Source organism: Netta rufina, assembly GCF_964035555.1.
Source record: "Netta rufina genome assembly, chromosome: 14".
Taxonomy (NCBI): domain Eukaryota; kingdom Metazoa; phylum Chordata; class Aves; order Anseriformes; family Anatidae; genus Netta; species Netta rufina.
This window is the reverse complement of record NC_140137.1, coordinates 5332075-5354354: the sequence shown is the minus strand read 5'-3', so window position 1 is coordinate 5354354 and position 22280 is coordinate 5332075. Positions and strand designations below refer to the sequence as shown.

Genomic DNA, 22280 nt, shown 5'->3' with positions numbered 1-22280 from the left:
TTTGTCAGCATGCTGCGATGTAATGTGTCACCTAACAAATTAGGTGACAAACTTTCAGCTAGCAGAACAGACCCCAGGGCAGACCTTCAGTATCTGAACGTTTACGTTTCCGTATGTGGGTCATGGGGACTTTGAAGGCAGTTTCATTTTTGTTAAATTTTTGATAATTTAAAGTTTCAAAACTTTTCCCTTGAACTATACATTTTTTTTCTTCTTTCTAAGAGTGATGACTCTGATGATGATGAACCTTGTGCAATCAGCAACAAATGGGCTTATGAGAGGTGCAGTCAGAAGTGGTCTCGTCTTGACAGCCTGGAAAGTTTCTCAGGACAAGAAGGTGCTGGTGCATCAGTCCCAGGCAGTCCAATACTGAAGAGCATCAGCAGTGAAGACACAATCCTTTTGGTTCATAGTGAGAAACACGATGTGTCCTCAATCCACAGCGCTAGCAGTGGTGACAGTGACGTTGTTAGCTTCCCCAAAGCTTTTGAAGATGTGGAAACCAGCACGAGTTTCTTCAGTAAAGTTGCTTCACTGGACTCTGCTTTTAGTTGTTCACCTCCCCCTAGTGAATTTTTAAATATCACCAGTGAAGAGAAGCTTTTGGATAGGTCACCATTCAAAAAGAGGACGAGCCTTCTAAAGAAAATGGAGAAGTTGCACTTAAGGAGCTGCAACTTAAGGAGTGGTCATTCAAAGGCCAAACCCATAATAAGCGAGCCTGTTCTTCTGGAAGGATTTAATGAAGAAAAAATGAAGATGCTTAACTGTGTAAATATTGCTGACCTCTCTGGCATCCAAACAAAGAACAATTCCTCCTGTTCTCCCGAGAGCTGCAGTAGCAGCAACCATTCTGAAATCAGCAGCACAGTGAGCACTCCGGGTCCTCTTATAAAACCACAAAGACACTGTGAAAGAAAGGGGATGTATGCAGAGGACTTGGAGTCTGGCAAGCTCTTCCTGTGGAACAATGTAACTCAGCAAAACCTCAAAAACGAAGTCAAGTTACAGATGAACCAGATGTTTCACGTACCACCAGGCCATAAGCCTGGTACTTTCCCTACAGCACTTGCAACCAGTTCCCTGTCTTCAGTGGACAACTCTTCTGTCAACTGGAGAACTGGGAGTTTTCATGGGTGCAGAAGGAGCCGGAGCAGAAGCAGTTCCAAGGACTCCCAAGCCCCCAGCAGCCCCCTTTCGTGCACAGACAACAGGCTGAGTGTGTACGACAACCTGCCCGATTTTCAGTTTGATAAGTTGGAGGCAACAGACGTTGGTGATGATGATGTTTTTTCAGAACTGAACACTGTTATAGAAGATGTCAATGGTCTCAAAAAGCTGGTCGATCAGTGGACACAGAAGTTCTCAGATGATGGGGATTTGGACTTTGCCAGTGACTTGACCTCTCCGTGTCCATCCTCGCCTAAAGAAATCCGTCTGGACACAGAGCACTTGGAAGATAAGACAGCAGATGTCCCAACCACTGAGGGAGAGAGCAGCTGTGAACTGGACAAGGAGCTCAGTTCTACAGAGCTGCCGTACATAACAGACCCTAAAAAGACCACCAGGTCAGCCATCCTTGGGTTTCCCTAGCAGACTGCCCCTCTGGTAGCCTTCCCCATTGATTCTCTCCACTGAAAAAACAAACAAACTGTAATAGCTATTCCAGATCAAAATATCCCCGACTGAGTCTGTTCTGGGTAGCAGAGTCTGCACTGGTAGTGCCAGGCACTGCTGTTCCGTAGGCAGTGCGATATCCACATCTGCTCTGATCTCTGCTACAAGGAGGGCTCTCAGGATCCGTATCAGCACTGGTAGGCATTGGGAATCAGCTAGCTCGCTTGCTGTGTTTCTTATTGGAACTTTTGGTATGGCCGTAGCACCTCCTGCAAGAGGAGCAGCTTGTTTAAATGCAGCTAATGGGCTCTCCAGGGAACTGCGGGTTGTGTCGAGTCTTAGGGGTTTTGCAGATGCAGTCAGAAAATTAACAGGGACAGTGGGAACAGTCCTTCAGTTTGAACAACGTTTTTCCCATAGGCACAGGAAGCAACACTGGTCTGTGGAAGAGAGCGAGAACCTGGACAGCCTCTCCATGCAGGGTGACAGCCAGGCAGCTGCGCAGCTAGCCCGGACACAAAAGCTGGCTTTGTTGAAACTCACTGCTCTAATGGACAGATACTCCCCGTCCAGTAAGCAGGGCTGGAACTGGTAAGTTGCCTAACATTGAAGGAAACCGGGTTGGAAAGAGAGAATTTGATGTAAGCAGGTGAACTCCCCTGCCTGTCTAGCTTACACGTGTCCACAGTGAGGAATTCCGTCCTATTAAATCTTTGGCAGTTCCGTGTTTGTTTCAGTGGCTCCAGGATTTCCTGTTACAGACGGCACTTCTGCTCCTTGCTGGTGGTCACAGATTGTTACTGGTTTCGAAGCACTTTGTAGTTTCTCTCTGAATTTGCAGGGCGTTGGCAGAGGTGCTTCACAGGCCCTGAGGAGGGAGCTGACCAGGTGGAGAGTCCATCTCCAGCATCAAGACCCAGTTTCAACTAAAGCAATGATCCAGTCAGTCACTCGTGAGACTTGGCAATGCCAGTTAGCATCTCGGGGTAGGGGTCTGGTGCTTGAAGGAAGTGAAGAAAGTCTGGAAGGAAGTGAAAAAAGAGTGCATTGTCCCAAAGGGAGGGAACGGATTTCTCGTGAGAGTTTTTTTCAAGCTAATTTCAGTTTTGACGTGAGGAGGTCATTCCTGCCATGGGCCTTTATGATTTTCTCTCTATCCTATGATGCTGCATGTACAGGTGTGAGACAGAATTTGGGGATGTGGCACGTACAAGCTAAGTCCTTTTCCACACGTGTAACTAAAGTAGCAAGCAGAACTGTGCTGGAGGGCTAATAAGGTGGATGTACTGCTTTTTGTTTTCAGGACTATACCAAAGTTCATTAAAAAAATAAAAGCCTCCGACTACAAGGGCAAAAATGTGTTTGGGGTCCCCTTGCTTCTGAATGTTCAGCGAACAAGCCACCCCCTGCCCAACGGCATCCTGCAAGCACTGGACTATTTAAGAAACCACTTTCTTGACCAGGTATGAACTCGAAGCAGCCCAGAGCAGCTCTGCTCCCAAAAGGGATCTGCTCCAGAACCAGTCTCTGAGCAGGTGGCCTGCAGGGGAATACAGTGCTGCTGCCTTCTGGGAATAGCCTTAGTCCTGCATCGTGTTCTTTGCCTTGCCTTGCTGGACTCATCTGCAGTCAGTTCTCCTGGTGCCTTTTCCTGGTAAGGTGGCACGTCTCTGCTCCCCCAGAGGTCACGCAGTGTTGTGGTTCCCTCTGTTCTGTGGTTGCTGGTAGTGCCAGAGCCGATGTGATGAGCCTTGTTTCAGCTGAAATGTGCCACTAAGCAGAGATAAAACACACTCACTCATGGTCTGCTGGGGAGGAATACCTTTGCTGCTGCTATTGATACAAAAATACATCGGTATTGCGTCCTGCTAGCACAGGGTCTTCACTGTCAAAGGGAAGTGAAGGATCAATTTTATTATTTGTCAGATATTTGAGTCCTGGTAACTCCTCTGTGTCTTTAATATTTTCATTGTTACTTGTAGGTTGGCCTGTTCCGAAAATCTGGTGTTAAATCCAGGATCTTGTCTTTAAGAGAAATGAATGAAGCCAGCCCAAACAACGTATGTTACGAAGGGCAGTCAGCATTTGACGTGGCAGATATGGTGAAGCAGTATTTCCGAGACCTTCCTGAGCCTATATTTACTAGCAGGCTTTGTGAATCCTTCCTCCACATCTACCAATGTAGGTAACAAAAGCTATAGTTTTCCAGATCCTTGAATATCTTACGATACCTCAATATTCGGCTGTACAAGGCAGTGTCCAGACTGGGACTGGTGCTGTGTCCCTTATTAATCAGAGGACACAAGTCAGGCAGGACCTGTCTGAAAAGATGACCTCAGTGTGGATCTGGATTTAAATACTTGAGATCTGCATCTTGCAAGAGGTTTGTTTGAAGCTAGTTTTCTTTTTTGCATCTACAAACATTGGTGAGGAGCGCTACAGTTGCTCCGTCCAAAGGATGTGGAACCATTTCCTTCCATTTATTTTACACCTGGCCGCTGTTCTCCTCCTGTCTTTTGACAGAAACAGCAAGAGCTCTGCTCCCCATTCCTGTGCCACCTGTGACTTGTGCAGGTGCCCAGATTGCTGTATTTTGGAGATAGATAGGGACGGTGGTGCTTTCGCCAAGAAGCACGTTTTGTGTTTCCTGCGTGTGTGCATCTGCTGAAGGGAAGGAGCAGCAAACCCTTTGCCATGGTCAAAAACTGGAGAAACCCTTCTCCTGATGGGGCTTCCTGGCAGGGTGAGCCTCACCCACCCTCCTGCAGGAGCTGCTGGGCACAGGGTCTCACTGGGCTTCAGTGAGAGCATCTATTCTCTGCATGCCTGAGGCTGAAAGGAAAAGACAGTACTGTAGGTATCCGCTCCAACTATCATGGCAGAGTAACATTTTGTGGGGAGAAAAGTCCCTTTTTGGATTGTAATCAGAGCCAGATCAGCATAAGTTCGTTAGTAGGGCATTCAAGAAAAAAAAAAAAAAACAAAAAAAAAACACAACTGTACTTGCGTGGTGTGAAGGCGATAATGGTCTTTGTGTTGTGAGCTAAAGCTTCAGTTCTTGTGGTTTCAAAGCCTTGCCTGGCACTCCTTTGACAGATACTTCCTTGCAAATCACGTGTGATTTCCATTGTTTTTCTGTTTTCAGACGTGCCGAAGGAGCAGCAGCTTCAGGCTGTCCAGGCTGCCATTCTCCTTCTCCCAAAGGAAAACCGAGAAGCTCTGAAAATCCTCCTGTTCTTTCTACGAGATGTGGTTGCTTTCGTTGAAGAAAACCAGATGACCCCAACCAACATCGCTGTCTGTCTCGCGCCGTCGTTGTTTCACCTCAACACCCTGAGGCGGGATAGCTCCTCCTCCACTCGGTATTGTCATCCTGGTGCTGGCATCGCTGCTGCCAGGAGTGTTCTTCTCTGCTAGATCAATGCTTTCTGTAGCTGGCCGAGGACAAGTGTCTGCTTTGAATGGGGACAAAGTGTGCGTGTCACGGGGTTTGTCTCCAGTACAATTGGTGAGGTCCAGCAGGAGCTGACCACAGCACACACACAGCTCTGGCAGCTGGGGGAAGGCCCTTGTGTCCTGCTCCTGACGACTTCCCACGCGAGCCAGCCTGCCTCTTGGGCTCTTTAGGGCTGCCCACAGGTGCAGCGCCCCGCCTGAGCCCACCGCCTGCATGAAGGTGGTGCTGCCACGGGGCGTGCAGCTCCTGCACCAGGGACCTGAGCCTGGCGCAGCCCGAAGGCCCTGCAGATACCTGGCAGATTGCAGCAGCTGCTGGCACTCGTGCTGCTGGGTGATAAGGGGCTTGTGCCTGCCAAAGCGAGCCACGGGGATGCTGTACATTTATCTCAATAACTAAAAGTATCTGGGTTGCATAACATCGCCGGCTTGTACGTGCAGGGAGGAAGGTGCCCTTGGGCCAAAGCAGACACGCAGTATCTCGGAGAGCATTCGTGCCTTATCTGGTCTCCCGAGGCAGTGCTGTTTGTTTGCTTCACGCCGTGCTCCTGCGTACGGGCAGACACGTATCAGAGCAGAAAAGGACAGCTGGCTTTGATGGCAGCGCCGCGCACCCATCAGCGGAGCCAATTCATCAGCTCAGATGGCGCTCTGAAGCTGAGGACTGCTTCCAGGGGGCTGCAGAAGCTGTCAGATGTGCTGTTGGCACCCGGCAGCGCAATAACACAGGCCCTGGAGAGCACAGAGAGGGCAGAGAAAGCGCAAAGGACCTCAGCCTGAGTGCGGCTGGAGCCTGGGGCTGCCCAGGTGCCCCTGGGCTGAGGCAGCGCAGGGCAGAGGCGCCGCGAGGTCGGTGCCAGGGCTGCTGCAGCACCACGGGGCTCAGGGCAGCTGCTCCGTCCTGGTCCCACCTGCAGCCCTCAGAGCGCCTGGGGAGCTTTGGGAGCCGTACCGCCTGGGGTCACTGCAGCGTGGCACTGCTGGGATCACACAGGGAAGCTGAGGTTTCTCTCTGCTGTCGTTGCTTTGAACCCCCTGCTTTTTTGGGCATTGAGCTGCAGTGCAGGTTTCAGACTTCAAAGGGGAGGCTGACAGGTCTGGCTCGAGGAGCACAGCTGAGGACGCCTCTTATCTCCTGACGCATTTTCAAGCTGTTTGGCAGGAATGCACGTAGATAGAAGCATCAGAAGCCAGGATTAATGATGTCATGTAATGATTATGAATTAAAAGAGGGGACTGTTCTTGAGATCTGTTCAGTGTGGTTTGAGCCAAAAGGTTCTGCGTGGGCTTCGCGTGGAGCCTGATATTTGAAGGCTGCACACACAGCAATTTGGGGTGATTGCTGTCTTTGGCCAGGTGTGATGATGTCTTGCAAGGGCAGACCTTGCTCCTGGTCAGTTCTGCCCCGGGCACATTCAGGGTGTGCTGGGAGCGAGCGATGGCCGTGCTGGATCTCGCTATGTGAGGCAACGCGCGCCTCATGCAGCACCTCCTGCTGAAGCTGCTGGTTTCCAGCCCCATGTTGTGCCTGGACAGCCTCTTGTTCACAGCCTGCCTTTTGCCTTCCCCATCCACAGATTGAGCCAGAGGAAGCACAGCCTGGGGAAGCCGGACCAGAGGGAGCTGAGTGAGAACCTGGCAGCGACGCAGGGCTTGGCCCACATGATCATGGAGTGCAATAGGCTCTTCCAGGTACGCCGACTGCTGTCACAGAGCAACGCGTGGGGCAGGGGATGGGGGTTGCCACCCTGGGCTTGGGGCCAGCTCAGCACTACTGCTGCCCAGGGCTGCCCCCTCCCGTGGTGGTGCCGTGGGGAGCCCCAGCCGGGGCTGCGCCTCCTGTGCTGGGGGTGGGGGCAGAAGGTGAGGTTTGGCGGCTGGGGCCTGGCTGGAGTGCTGCCAGCCCTGCCTGTGCCTGGCCTTGCACCCCGTTAATCTGTTCCTGGCCCTTGACCCGCAGACTGACTTCCCGGCTTGACCTCGGCCCTTCCCCATCTCTGTGGACATTCCTGGCCAGCACTGGACTGTGGCTCACCCTGGTTGCTGTCACCGGACCCGATCCTCACCTGGCTTGCTGCTGACCCCCCCCCCCCCCGGCTCGACCTCGGCCCTCCTCACCCCAGCTGTGTGTCTGGTGACCGGGGCCGAGCTGGCCCGGTGCAGGCGCTGTGGGTCCGGGCGCTGTCCTGCGGCCCTGCTGTCACACCCAGCTCCCGGTCCCTTCCCTCAGGGAGCCACAGCCCTTGGTGCCCTCAGCTCAGGCCTCACACTGCCCCGAGCAGCAGGGAGCTGCCTCCTCTTAGCCCTCCTCGGCTGAGAACATCCCCGCCCCACGGCTCCCACCAGCACTGACCCAGCCAGCCTCATGCTCCTGAGTGACACCTGCCACCCCTGCCCCCAGGTCCCTGAACTGGCCAGTGACCCCCCGTCCATCCCAGTCCCACCGCAGGTCCCAATTTCCTCCGTGGTGGCCTGAACCCCCCCACCCAGCCCTCGCCCCCCCGGGGGTGCCCTGGCACCTGCTGCCTGTCCCCGCAGTCACCCCTGTGCCACCTGGGCTGGCCATGGGCCCGCAGCCATCCTGCACCCTGCTGCTGCCACTGGGGCACTGCGAGGGGCCACGACTGTGCCCCCCAGCCCACCGGGGAGGGGTCTGGTGCCAGGACTCAGGGACAACCATGGCCATGCCCGGCCCCACGGCCCCGGCCCCATCACTGCAGCTGCTCCCGGCCATCGCTGGACCCCGGCTGCTGTCGCCAGACCTGCCCCTGCCTGGCTTGGCCTCGTCACCAGCGGACGCGCCCGACGGCTGGACCCGGTGCCAGGCTGCCCCGCGTGCCCTGCACCGCTCAGGTAGCGTGGAGGTGGGCCCCTGGCTAATGGATGGGGAAGCTGTGGGCCACGTGTCTCTCACACACACACGTGTGGCTGAGTTACAGCTCTGTACCTGCATTGCTGTGTGTGTACATGCACAGACACACACACGCAGCAAGCAGCTCCATCAAGCCCAGCACCGCCTCTGACAGTCGCACAGCCTCGGCTCTGCGCTGCTTCCCCTGGTGCAGCAGAGCTCCCAGCAAATCCCACAGCAAAGGCAGCTTTCGGCAGCCACGGCCAACTGTTAGCAGCCCGGTGCACAGCTTGGGACAGATGAGCAGAGAGGCTCAGTGGCTCTGTAGGGAGTTAGAGCGCTGCTGCTGCAGGGAGAGACATTTCCCCTGTGCCATCCTCTTGAGGGAGCGCAGTCATCGGTCTGCTCTTCCCCTGGGGTTCCTGCTCCTCCGGGGAGAGCAGCCGCCTGCCTGCCAGCCCGCAGCAGTGCTGGTGGCCGCGGGAGCTCCGGCTGTGCCAGCTGCTGGCAGCGCTGCTGGGTGGCACCTGGGAGCAGGCTGGCACGGGCAGCACGCGGTGCTGGAGGGCGGCTGTGCGGGGCAGGGCTCCCTGTCCTTCAGCTGCCTCCTACGTGCTGCTGCCCCCCCGCACACGCAGCGATGGGAATGTGGGTTCCTGCGGGTGGTACACCCCCCAGCAGGACAGCAGAGTAGGGGCTGTGTTGTTTCACATTCCCCTGGTGTTTTACACTGAAGTTCAGTCCCTGAGTGCAGTGTTTGATCTCTCCTGCAGGTACCTGCCTGCTGCCTCCATCAGCTCACTGACGACATCCATGAAATGAGCAGCACCAGGGCCTTGCTCTGCTGGCCTGGGTGAAACTGCTCGGCTCCCGTGAGAGCTCCGTGCTTAGCTGAGGGATGTCAGAGCTAACATCAAAAGCTGGGTGACCTGCTCGCACGTGGACTTGGCAAATAAGGTAAAGGTGATGCTGGATATAATCAGAACAAGGTCAGCTCTGGGATTGCGTGTGTCCATACGGTGGTTGGGTGGTTTCCCAGAAGGACACTTGGGTGTTGTCATAGCTCTCAGCCCTCCAACAACCTGTAGGCTACAGCAGAGCAGCCCTGGGGGTGGGTATAGGCCTGTGGGGTTCAGTTCCTGCACACAGAAATGCTCTGAGCTGTGTCCACAGCCTCTCGTCTGCCTCTGTACCTGCAGCTTCTGAAGTCATGCTCCTGTGTCCCCTCCCGTTCTTACTTCCCTTCCTCCCTCAGGGTGCTGCTCCCCTAGAGCACCTTCCCATAGCAGAACCCCACCCCAACAGACACAGACACCTTCAGATGTTCAGTCCTTTTATTGTCACCCCACAGGGAACAGCTACATCCTCTGCACGGGCTTAATGCCCAGGATGTCAAAGCCCTTGGCCATGATCATGGCAGTGGCCTCGCACAGCAGCAGCCTCCACATGTTCACCTTCACAATCTGGCCTGCAAAAACATCAAGGTAGGAGATGGAGCAGCTGCTCAGAACCAACACCGCCCTTCCTCTGGGGACCCACCCACCCACCACCTGCCCTGGGGCTGGGCACGGCGAGCTCCCTCCCCTCCTCCCCGAGCCAGGCTGACTGACCAGCCACCGAGCTTCAGCCGCCTGGCTGCTCACAGCTCCTGCTCGACCTTCCTGCTCACGGACAGAAGATGGCACAGCTGTGCCAGCCGCCTTCCATCCTCCCACCTGGCAGCATTTGCTCTGCAGCAGCTGGTAACACAACACCAGCCCTCCCGGGACCAGGAAACGCCCTGCGCATCGCCTGTGCTCTGGCTTGTGCCAAGGCACGTGCAGCCCCATAGGCCAACACTCACCGCTCTGCCTGTCCTTCTCAACGCAGTAGCAGTTGTCGTAGAACTCAGTGAAGGTGGTGGCCAGCTCATACAGGTAGTCACAGAGCGTGTGCAGCAACAGATCCTCCAGGATTTTCTGCAGGATCTCGGGGAACCTCAGGATGCACTTGCCCAGCTTCCACTCCTTCTCGTGGTCCAGGACAAGCACCTCCTCCCTGGCTGCCTTCCGCAGCATCTCCTCGTCGATGTTGGCCAGGCGAGCAATAGCCCTGCAGTGTGCCAGAACTGTGTGTAAGGTCCCACCACCAACCCTGCCCCAGGCCTCGCAGCGAGCCCTCGGGGCACTGCAGGGGACTTGGCAGGGCCCGTGCTGCCAAGCCAAGCAGGGCTCAGGGTGCCAGAAAAGCTCTGTGGGGTATGGCAATGGTGAGCAGCTGCTGGAACACAGACTCACCCCTCTCTGGCCACCCAAATCCTCAAAAGGAATTACCTAGAACCTCGCAGCTCCCTCCCTGCTAGCTAAAGGGCCCGGGATGCCTTTGGTGCATGGCACACAGCAGGGCCCTGTGTCAGGTAACACAGGACACAGTCTCCAAAGACAAATACAAACTTGCGACAGAGCTCGCTTCTCAAACCAACTAACCCTACCAGCACTGACGCAGCTACGTCACTCCTTCCCCCACATCTCCTTTGCACAGAGGAGAGCATCAGAGAGCATTCAGAGAGCACCAGAGGCTAGCTCCGAGTGACTCCCAACGTGCTCAACCCACCTGATCCGCGTGAAGGCGTACAGCAAATAAGCAGCTGTATTTCCTCGGTCATCCAGCATCTTGTCGAAGGAGAACACGTAGTCATTTAGTCTGTTGTGGGAGAGATCTGCATATTTGATACATCCAAACGCGACTGACGTCTGGGCAGCTCTCAGCTCTTCTGCCGTGAGGACCTGTTACGATTTCAGAACAGGTGACAGTCAGGAGGAGGAACGCCCTCAGGAGCCACAGCACGCAGCCTTGGGCACAGCGCGGCTCAGGAGCAGAGCGCCGGCAGCTGTGAGGAGCTCACCCACAGGGTACGTGGCACAGGCTCACACCCACCCCCAGGGACCAGACCCCATCTCTGCCCCTCGCTTCTCTTGCATTCAGACAGCGTGGCCGCCCTGCTCAGGCTAATGCTAACTGCACTGCCCCTGCTCCTGAAGGCCCAAGGACCCATCGTGTTCTTGCTACCACACGCGTTTGACATTCACCCTGTGCTCTTGCTTCTCACAAACACACATTTGCCCCTGCAACCCCTACAGAGCATTTTGGATAATCCAGACTCTCATAAAACACCTCTCTGGTACAGCAACGCCCTGTCGGCAGGGCAAAGCACTCTGTGTCTGAATCATGTGTGTCCTTGGGAGATCTTTATGGTGTATTTTTTTCCCCCTGAGCTTCCTGCTATTCCCATTTAAAAGAGGAGCTTTCAGCCTGTGCTGCGCAGCACCCAGGAGCTCCACCTCCCAGTTCCACTGCCTCGCACGGTGCTCGGGCAGCCTGCTCCTGCCCCATTCTGTGGCCCACGCCGTGCAGCTCTCTCCATGCGATCAGCACCCACGGCAGAACCTCTTCAAGCAAAGGCCGTCCGGCCAACTCAGCCACAGTGCCCGAGGGAGAGGGTGAAGCCTGACCCCAAAGTGCCCCGCACACCCCCAGCCCAGCAGGCCGAGGCTGCAACTTCACATCCCGCCAGGCCCAGCTCCCCTCCCGGCTCCCCGAAAAGCTCTGCAGCACCAGCCGGCGGCCAGCTCGCTGCCTGCAGCTTCCATTTCCTCACAGCTACGTACCCAGGGGTTCTCCTTTCCCCATGGCAGCACCCTCCTGCCCCAGCTGCTCCCAGATAACACCACTGATTCTGCACACATCCCACAGCACCTCCCGGGCAGTTTGGCTGCATCCATATTCTCAGCTCCCACTCAGAATGTGGAATTTGTAAGTTTGTGAACAAATCTGGGAAGTTCTCAGGAAAGATGAGCTACCTTGTCCCGTTCCTTGTCTTTCAGCTTGTCCATGGCTCGTTTCAGCCCTTCTTCCAGCAGATCTATGAGGCGCACTGTGTCCCCTGAACGAGTTTTGAACTTCTTCCTGAAAACACACAGCCAAAATGACCACCTGTGTAAGAGGCAAAACACTCCCACCCTCTGCCTAGCGTGTGCCCAGACAGATCCAGGACATGCACCTGAACTGCTCGCAGGAATTTTGCCTGCTCGAACCCTTGGCTGATAAAAAAAGCACATGCCCACAAATTGCTCTGTATTGAAGAAATTGACACCAGGCAGCTACACCTAGCAGGAAGTGCAGGAACCTGCCAGAACACAGGTGGGGACCTGGGAGGGGCAGGAAGGCTCCACCACTCAGAGCTGTCCCAGGCATTAGGAAGGACACAACACCAGCACACGACTCCAGCCCAGCAAGGCACCTTTACTTTTGTAACAAACCTACAGCAAAACCTCTCGCTCTGCAGCGCCACGAGGCTGTAGGAGCGCACTGGTTGTGTCACTTCACACAAACACCTCCGGAGCACAAGGGAGCCTGCAGACCAGACCCCAGAGGTTCTTTTCCCAACTTTCATTCCATCCACCACAGGGCAGGCAGGGAACAAGGGAAGTACGGCCTTTACCATGGCCACTCAATATTCACACCACCTTCCTCAGCACTGCCACCAGCCGTTCCCCGTGCTGATTCCTGGTCCTCTCCCCACACAGCAGGCAGCAGAGGCCAGGTCCCAGAAGGAACCAGACTGCAGCACCAAAACCACGTGCCTCAGAGGGCCCTGACACGCAGTACAGCGATGCAGGTACAAGTAACTGTCCAGCACGTGATGTGTTTTGCTTGGCATGCCGCGTGCCTACTTGGTGAGGAATGGGCAAGTCACTCAAGCATCCAGAGCACACACAGAGGAAAAACTACCTCCAAAGACTTACTTGTCTTCTCCCAGCACCACTCCGAATGCAGCGTGGGTCACTCTGGTCACTTTGGGATCGTACCAGCCGATCATCTGTCCAGCTGCAAACACCGTCTGCAAATGCACCGACTGCAAGGAACAAACACCAACAGCCAGGTCTCAACCCATGCTTCCAGGTAGGGTTTTCCTGACAGCTTCATCACCTTCACAATGAGACTGTAAACGTTTCTAGCTCCACAGAAGAGCTCCACCTCAGAAAGTTTAACCTTTCAGAGGGTTTGCCTGGCTTACAGAAGCAGCAACCAGCGAATTCACATCACTGCTCAGACACGCTGCTGACAACCTTGTGTTTCCTCAGATAAGAAGAGGCCAATGTGTAAGCAGCACAAATCTCATTTCAGACTATTCTACTGAGATTTAGGTTTAACCAACCTCCAGTGGTGACTGGGTATCCGTAATCATTTGGGATCTCCAGGGCTCTCCACGGAGATCACCAGTCACCAAATTAGATCCCCCATTACACTAATGAGGACAAAGGGCAATATACCACGCCTGCAGCATTCTACCTACAACACTGCTGTATCTGTCATTTAAATACTTTCTGATCTGTAGCAGCAGTGACAGAAGGGGCTGACATACTCACCTGGCCACTGTCCACAACATAAATGAGGATATCAGCCTTCTCTTCACGCAGCCTGTGTCTAAGGGCAGCTAAGTCTGATGTGTCATACGTGTAACCTCCATCTGATTTCATGATGGTCAGCGGGACGGGGAAACCTGGCACAAAGACAATCTTCCGCCCATCGTCCACCTGGACAAATCCTAGGAAAGCAACGGAACACATCGTGTGTCACATCACGGGGGGAGGCTCGGGGGGCAGGACAGGGACACTTCCCATTCTAGATGCTACCAGAAAGAAAGCACCATGCACTCACATTAAAAACTGATGTCTAAAATGAAAATAAAAAGAGAATTCCCTCACCAGCCGTGTCATATTTTGTATTGCACTTCTAGAACAAAACAGCACGCACAAGAAAGCAGATCTGGTCAGATCTGGCCTTTCTAAAAGGGACCTAGAGTTTCTAAATCTAAACAGGACCACATAAAACCAGAGACTCATTATGGTCCATTTGGCTTCTTGTGAGTCTCAAAGTCAACATGATCCCAACATGCCACTGTCTTCAGAGAGACTTCTCAGATTCAAGTTCTCCTCTACTCCCAACACCAAGACTGAGAAGTCTCTCATACACTGCTCCTTGAGTATCTGCTGAAGATGCAGTGAATTCCAGTAGTACCTCACACTATTTCCTACAAACATCACACACAAACTGCTCTTGGTGTCAGCAGATTCACACTTCCTGGAATGATACACATAAGACTCAGTTCTGCTAATGCTTCTTTGGGAGGAAATTCCACCAAAGATCCACTCAGGAAACGTTACTGAGAAAAAGAGCAAGGGTGTGGAAAATGCAGCTTTGCAAGAATGAGTCCTACACCTCATTGGATAGGAGTGGGGCTACCTCGCTCATGCTGACATCTGCAGAATTTCTGATTCCAAGACCAAAAGCCTCACCTTTATCTTCAAATTCTTTCACAATATCTTTCATCATCTCTTGGTAGAATGACTCCCCTCTCTCGATGAGTGTGATGTCCAGGCAGTTGTAGATTTTCTGGAACTCTTGAGGAGGGAAACGGATCAAAATACTTCCATTAAACGTACACAGTGGGAATTCAGTGGCATATGTTTACCAATGGGTACAGCAAATCCCTACATGTTTTCTGTCTCTGGGTCAAGCTATCAGACTAGGACTCAGACTAGACTGAGGAGACAAAAGTTTTAGCTGAAACCCTCCACAGGCAGCCCAGTACTTTGGCTCTATCATCCTTTTACTTTAAGCTTCTTACAGCAGGGCGGCAGCGATTTCTTTAAGAAAACGAGAGGATGGACTCAGACATAAAGGTGAGGAAAACCACACTGTTCAACTGCTGAGACATGTTTCTGAACCTGGCAAAGTCACCTTTCCGCGACACGTCACAGATCAGTTCCCACGCTTTAATGAAGTCTGGGTTTTTGCTCTGCAGCAGCACCACACATTGGTAGGCTCGTTTCTTAAACTCCTCCTCTGTGTCAAATCTCCTCTTGGATTCCTATGGTAAAACACACTACATGAACGAAGCACCTGTTTTCCCCCAAAACAACGGGGGGGACTTTCATAACAGGCTCTCAAAGCACACCTGTCTCAAAAGACAAGCCCTTTAATCACGCCCCACATGGACAACTCAAGACCAGATTCATTATCTGTTGGCAGGTAATTGCAATAATCTATTAACATGATTCCCTTTGTTTCTCTAAAACTGTGCTGCAAGTTTGTAAAGCTCCTAAACCTGCTTTTTAGGTGTTGACATAAATATCACGTTTATTTGCTACAAATACCTTGTAAAAAGCTTGGAGATCCCCAATGGGAGGAGAAACAGTTAAGTAATCTGGAAATTTGTCTTGTAGGTGAGCAATGAGCATTCCGAACTGGGTGCCCCAATCTCCTAAATGGTTTAACCTTGAAGCAATTAAAGAGAACAATAAAGATGATTTCTCAAACATGTATTTTAAAATCGTACATTTTAAATATGTGTATTCTAAAAACCAAACATACATAATACGAGAAGCCGAAAACAGGCAAGCTACCCTCTTCCCAAGGTTCAATGCAGCGAAGCTGTTGCCCATCTGGATCCCTAACCCTGCTACACTTCTCAGTTTAGGAGCTTACTGCAGAGAGGATTATTTATGAAGTGCTTATCAAAAAGCCCAATACCGACCGAAGCGTACAGAGGTACTGCAGACATTTAGCCAAAGCAGCCCATCCCATCCCAAAATCAGCTCTCACCTCAGAACGTCATAACCTGCGAACTCGAACAGGCGGCACATGCTTTCCCCAATGATGGTGGACCGCAGGTGACCAACATGCATCTCCTTGGCAATGTTGGGGGAAGAGAAGTCCACCACCACCTTAGACACAGTGCAAAAGAAATACATGAATAAAGGCAACAGCCATCACCACATCCCATGTGTTTCACCGGGGGGTGTTGGGAGCCCTGGGATACCCCTGTCCCTCACCCCCCAGCGACCACAGCTGGTACACGTGGGCCCACCGATGGCCCCCAGACCCCAAGTGACAAAAATGCCACCCCGACAACCAGCTGACACGGCCATCTACTCAACAAATCTCTCTGGAGGGGGATTTCGAAGCTGTCCAGCACACACTTCAGCTGCACGTGTGCAAGATGCCCCCCTCCGTACTGCCATACCTTTTTCCTTTTGCCAACAGCCGGTGGTTGAACTCCGTTCATCAATAAACTGCTCAGCTGCTTCGACACAAAATCCTTTCTCAAGTGGACATTGATAAAACCTTTGGAGGAGAAAGCCAGCAATGAGTGTTGGGGCTGCAAAACTGCTTTAAGGCACTTTTTCAATTTCTGTTTCCTCGCATCAAGGACAAGAGCATATGAAGTTAGCTTGACTAAATGAAATTTTTTCAGCAACAAGACAACAAAGCCATCACTAGGAGACAATTTCTGCTCCCACATTAACAGAGCCTTCTATTTGTGTTTCACACAACCGCAGGAGTCAGACTCTGCAAGCAAGACCACTGACAACTCCCTTTTTGCATGCTGTCACTCAAAGCTGAATCTAGAAAACCATTCTTTATGAGAGAGTAAATAATCTTGCCAGGGTTTGCAGGATACAAAACCAAATTCTGCTTTCTAGCCTTCTTTTACTTCTCCTTCTTAGAGCTAGTGAATGAAGTGCCCAAGCATCCCGAAGGCCTGGGCCATGATCCTTGCCTTTACACCGCAGCCCTAAGGAACAGGAGCCCTCGTATTCTGCCTGGGTACAGGGCCGAGGCAGAGGCAGCAGTCAACAGCCTCCGTGCTGAGGGCAAGGCCTCCTCGCCACCCACCCAACAGCCAGCACTCCCGGTCTCAGCTGAGCAGGGCACACCTACATGTATTTCTCCAGTGGTTTTGTATGACTGTGACCCCACGCCCATCACTAATGTTCAAAGGTGCAAGGCTGATCCCTCAAGGATCAGTGGAAAAAAATCTAAATAAAGGGCTGAGGACTGCAGCAGCCAAGTTACAACAGAGGCAGATTGCTGCTGCTGCACACCTCTGGGGGCTACAGAGCTCACCAAGACAGAAGCAGCTCACTCATCCCATAATACCAGTTTTAAACAACACAACAGCTGAACTCAGCTCAGCTTCTCTGATCCCCATCCTGTATAAAATTGCCCTACCAGCTTTAAAACATACAAGGGGTAGAGCATGAAAGTACCGTACCAGGCCCAGCAATTTCAACCTTCTCAATGCACTCGTTTGCAGGAATATTTTTTGTTATTTTCTCAGCAATTTCTCTCGGACTAACCTTCTGTTCCTTGGTTTTGAGCAGGATCTGAAATGCAACAAGAAGATCCAGTAAAATTCAATCCTCCAAAACATTCCGCAAAAGAAACAGAAAGCACAGACCCTACTGTGCATACCTGCCACACTGCTGATCGTTACAGCATCTTTGCAAAACAGTAAAGGCTTGGAAAGGGCAAGAAAAGAAACCTTCTGTAGGGATCAACTTCAATGCTACCCAAACTACAGGGAAAAAAAAACACACATGCAAAACCAGATAATAAGCATGCTGTACCAGCTTACTGCAAGTCCTCTGAATCATTCCAGGAACAGTCCCTGCACTCCTGTTACTCCGAGGAGTGAGCAGAGCTCCTGGCTCCAGCCCCAGGCATTAATACGCTAACGAGCTCCCAGCACACAGAACACATTTGTGAGGGCTGTTTCCACGCCAGCGCACCGGAGGGAGAGGTGGCTGCCTGGCACGTAGGGGTGCTGCCCGGTCAGGACGCGTCCTGCTCCTCCCAGGGGACACCCCGCGGGAGCAGGGTGCCACGGGGAGATGCACCACGTCCCCACAACTTCGGCTGGTGGGAAGGACGTAACCTGCTGCTCTTAGAGAAAGGACTGCTGCACCCCCTGCCTCTGCTGTGCTGCTTATGCTGTGATGTGGGAGTGTCCCCAGGCTGAGGCCCCGCATACCCTGTGTGCCTCTCCAAGGAACAAACTCCACAGCCAAGCCCAGCACGAGGAGCTGGCTCTGCTGACAACCGTGAACTTGAAGCCGTGGCTTGACGAGGACTGTTCAGACACGGAGTTATGCGAACATCGCTGACACTGGGAAGCCAGGACTGCTCAAGAATCCTAACAGAGACTTAATTGGGGTAAAGCAGCGGTCAGAAAAATGGCAAAGCCCTGAACGCGTGTGGCAGTGCAGTCACCCAGCACGCTCCTCTGGCCAGAGCCCAGCCACAGCATGCGAGCAGCGCTAACGAGACCGAGGAAGACGGCTCGGGTCTGTGCGGGCTGCTTCCGCCCTGGCACTTCAGGCCAGGAGCCTGCTGGCTGGCACGTACCGGTGCTGCCCGCGAGCTAAACTCACTGGGGCACGACAACAGACGTGGAGACCACAGGTCACAACCTGGGCCAGTGTCAGGGCAAGTTCAAGATTAGTCTAACATCAAGAAAGGTGAATTAATAACAGAACACAAAAATAAAAGTTGCTTCTGTTGTGAATGTACACTGTAAAATAAAAGACCTGTGATTACAAAGAGTCTGCCTATTCGCTCCAAGGCATCAATGCGTTGGAAGCAGGGGCAGCCAACACCTCACACAGAACGCAGCACCTTTCTCCCTCACCTCCTGCTTGTACTCTGTCACAGACTCATCCTACTGAGCAATGCCTGAAATGTCTCCTGTTCTGTCCGGGCTCTCTTTGGCCAAGTATCTCCTACAAAGCAGCAATGCCATAATTTTTGAGGTTGATACTTGCCAGGATTAAAAAACACAGGCTCCTTCCTTTGCACATACATCAGAAGTGTTCTGTAAAGCAGAGCTGTTGTTACAGCTGCCTGAAAACCTCCAAGGCCAGAGCATCGTAACAAAACAAACACACGTCCTGAGCTTTGATCGGTTAACAGAAAATACAGATGCTCACAGCAGCCCCTTGGTGAACGGTTGGGTAACAGCAGCCAGAGGAACACGAGCATCAAGTGGGCACAGACTGGGCCGTTTTTCTGTGGCACACACGTGTAACTCAGACACTCCCCTGCCTCACAACAGTCATCTAAACATGACATCTAAACATGAGACTGGAAGACCTGCCTTGTGAGGGCCAGCGTCTCCTAAAATACTGTTAAATATTCAGTAAGTTCTCAGCCCAGAGGCAATGAACCTAAAACAGTTCCAATATTGCAGCTCTCAGGGTGCTGTCTACCACTTAGCTTCCAGCAGGCAACATTCCCACTTCGCTTCCCTCTGGAAGGTCGTTCAGATTTACCTGTGTTATGCCCATGGCACTGTTGCACTGATAATCCCCAAATTTGGGCTGCTGGCTTGGGGTCACCACTAGTGGAGGGTTTTCTAAATCTGGGTACGCAGCCTGGATAGCAGCTCCGAAGACCTCCTGAAGACAGCTGTTGATATTAATCATGCTTTTCGCTGTTTTACTTCTTTCCTCTTGAAGGCTCTGAAAAAGCAGAACACAAAAGGCGTGTGAGGAGCAGTCACATCCTGCTCTGCTTCTCACTCTTCTGTCAGTGACCCTGGCAGGGACCTCCGCTGGGCTGCCTGTTACACGACCACTCAACACAGAGCAGCGTGGGCTTATTAACCCACTGACATTTTGCATAAAGCAAAGACCCAGGAAACATTTCAAGTGCCACCGACACTTAGGACACGAGAATGCAGAGAGAGCATGCTGTCACACCTTACTAGCTGTAACAAACGGATGTAATTAATTTACCTTGTCCTAATGACAACAAAAGCACGTAACGCAGTGCTAATTCCTCATTCCCTTACCTTCCGAAGGAAATTTAACCGATATTTAAGTTTTGCGTTTTCGTCTCGCAACCCTTCCAAACTCGGGGAGATTCCCAAGCATCCAAAATTCTTCAGGCGCTCGATTTCTGCAGTTAGCAACTTAATCTCGTTTTCCTGAAAAGCAAATTAAATGGACACACTGTGATTCCTGGAGAAAGGGAACAGAAGATGAGGAGCGGCAGGATCTTTACACACTTCTGGTTGTGTCTCATAAAGGTAACGACAACGATGTGTAAGTAGAGTATTTCCAAACGATCCTCGTTTAAAGATGGTTTCTATTTGTGCCGAAAACATGGATCTGACACAATCTTAAAAACGGTCAGTGTGGTAATAATCTTACTGATCTCAAGACAGAAGCACAAGAAAGACAACAGGTCAAGCTAATGAAACTTAGGCTCAAAAAAAGGGCATTTTCTCCAGCTTTTGTATCTAATAAAGATGCCAAAGTTTTGATTCCAAACTCCCTGCAGCCTCCTTCAAGCTTCAGCCAGTTCCACTCTCACTAGCTAGGCCACGTTTTCTCCTTCAGAGGGTGAAACCACAACCGCTCGCACAACTCCAGCAAGCTCCAACGCCGACGTGACAGAGGTGCCCAGGAGTCAGTGTGCTGCCTCACAGCCGTGTTGGCAGCGTGTGCTCCCACCTCCCCACTCAATTCTGCCTTACCTTGGGGTTAAGGTGTTTAGGAGAAAACGGGAATTTCATTTTTATTCTCCAAATAAACAAACTTCAGCTTTCAGCTGTCTTGCCCCCCGCCTTCTCTAGGTGAAGCTGGGAGCAGCGGCAGAGCTGTGGGTGCTGACCCAGAGCCTCCCCTCACCCATGGGCACTTTTATAACCAGGGAGAAGCTGCTGCAAGGAGCAGGACCTCCCCTCACGCAACCCCCCCGTGAAACCAGGGATCTGAAACTTCATCTCTGAAGTCCACCTGTTTTCCTCCCCTGGCCCATCAGCCACAAACCTGGTCCACAAACACGCCCAGAGGCTGCAGGAACTGTCCCAGCAGCGCTCGTGTCGCTGATGCGCTCGTCGGGGGTTCTCACAGCAGGGAGCAGCCCTGGCTAGCATCAGAGGCAAATAGGCCACCAAAACCTTATCAAAAGGGCTTGCTTACTCGAAATAACCAGCATATTTCATTAAGAAAAAAATTGGGGTCATCAAATCCCCTGGCCCAGTGTTACCACCGAACAGCAGCTCCCACAGGTGCCAGCAGAACCAACTGCAGATGCTCAAAATTCCTGAGCTGGGCCCAAAACCATCTTAAGACTGCCCTATTTACGGAGCAAGCTGAAAATCAATACTTTTAAGGTCATTCTTCATTCGCGCTTCGGCTTCAGCATTTCCAGTGCACTTCTTTTAATATCCTCAAGGTCTCCACTACAGGAGAACAGGATGCTTCCTGCAGGTTCAAGCATGAAGAAACAGGGCTTTGGGATTAAAAAACCCAATCAAAACCTGTTTTGGCACTTATCAAACCCAAATTACCTAAAAGCAATGCTGCATATTAAAAATAACTCACTGCAAATACCCCATTTGAGCTGGTCCTTTTGCAGCTTAGTACTTTTTTTTTTTTTTTTTTTTTTTTAACAAAGGCAGGCATCGCCCCGCACCCCTCAATCAGGTTTGCTCTTGCATACATACACCTACCTTCCCCCTTGACAGAAAATGTTTTTCTTATTTTATACTTTTCTTATTGGCCTGACCTAGTAGCATTTGATAGAACTCACAGATGTGTTTAAAAAAAAAACCTGACAACTTCAAATTTAAAATAGTGGAAGAGGGATTTCATTGCATTAACGAGCAGTTGTTTTACTGTAAATTTAAGTAAGCAGCATTGCAGCAAACTGACTTAAGACAACGCTGGAGCAGCAACACAAATAATTGAAGTTTAAACTCACCTAATTCCCCCTCTGCCTGTACAAACCACCACAGTTGATGTGCTTTACAAAAGCACAAACTTTCTGTCCTACTCTAGTATCACACTACCTGCAAGCTCCGTGCCCACGCAGGACCACCCGCTGTGCAGCAAAGCCGCCAGCTGCAGGACAGGCCAGCGAGTCAGACCCTTGGGAGAGTTTTGCACTGAGGCCAAATATCGCACAGACGCAGAAAGTTTTTTTGTTTTCTGCTTTTGAAATAAATGGGCATCCCTACACGTCCCAGCCCCCGAGCAGCTCTCAGGTACTCTTTCTGCATTACAAATACCCCCGGGCTGCAGCCCCTGAGACCTTTCAGCACCCCTGGGGAGCCTTTCAGAGCAGAATTCATTTCTGGTCATCCTCCACAACCACAACTCCTTCCAGCCACCCAAGGCTTGCAGGAGACGAAACGACCAGAATCTTACCACAGCTTTCTTCCCCGTGTTAATGCTACAAGCCAGGCCGAGCAGAGGCTCCTCCACCCGCACGGCCTCAACCCCCACCCCGCGGGCTCTGAGGAACGGCCGAGCCCCGGGGCCGGGGCTGCTCCCCTCACACCGCCGGGCGCTGGGGGCTGCTGCTGGGCCCCGCCTCGCCCCCGCCTCCCCCTCGGGGCAGCCCCGAGCCCCCCCAGCAGCCGGCCCCGGGGCACCCGCCCGGCCCCGGCTCTGCCCCCCGCACCTGCCGGCCCAGCCGTGCCACAGCCTCCGCCACGCGCGGCTCCATCCCGGGCTGCGGA

The 22280-nt window shown here is 52.4% G+C and overlaps 2 protein-coding genes across 3 annotated transcripts in view; one reads left to right on the top strand and one right to left on the bottom strand.

Annotated features, from left to right (window-relative positions):
* LOC311214530 (rho GTPase-activating protein 7-like) overlaps positions 1 to 9410 on the top strand; it is a 42754-nt gene extending 33344 nt beyond the window's left edge. For both annotated transcript variants that reach the window (XM_084295142.1, XM_084295143.1), the window contains exons 5-13: positions 223 to 1568; positions 2038 to 2208; positions 2921 to 3080; positions 3600 to 3798; positions 4763 to 4979; positions 6651 to 6765; positions 7034 to 7926; positions 8698 to 8881; positions 9276 to 9410. In XM_084295142.1, the coding sequence (XP_084151268.1) occupies positions 223 to 1568; positions 2038 to 2208; positions 2921 to 3080; positions 3600 to 3798; positions 4763 to 4979; positions 6651 to 6765; positions 7034 to 7051 (2226 nt within the window). In that variant the 3' untranslated portion in view covers positions 7052 to 7926; positions 8698 to 8881; positions 9276 to 9410. The remainder of the gene's footprint in view (positions 1 to 222; positions 1569 to 2037; positions 2209 to 2920; positions 3081 to 3599; positions 3799 to 4762; positions 4980 to 6650; positions 6766 to 7033; positions 7927 to 8697; positions 8882 to 9275) is intronic.
* On the bottom strand, positions 9254 to 22275 carry RARS1 (arginyl-tRNA synthetase 1). The gene is made up of 15 exons (XM_084295144.1): positions 22223 to 22275; positions 19602 to 19736; positions 19081 to 19269; positions 17025 to 17136; positions 15993 to 16093; positions 15572 to 15693; positions 15124 to 15244; positions 14708 to 14837; positions 14263 to 14367; positions 13333 to 13511; positions 12709 to 12818; positions 11764 to 11869; positions 10517 to 10689; positions 9768 to 10015; positions 9254 to 9392 (listed from the first exon to the last, which is right to left on the bottom strand). The coding sequence occupies exons 1-15, from the start codon at positions 22265 to 22267 to the stop codon at positions 9283 to 9285; spliced, it is 1986 nt and encodes a 661-aa protein (XP_084151270.1). The 5' UTR covers positions 22268 to 22275; the 3' UTR covers positions 9254 to 9282.
* Between the last annotated feature and the right edge of the window lie 5 nt (positions 22276 to 22280).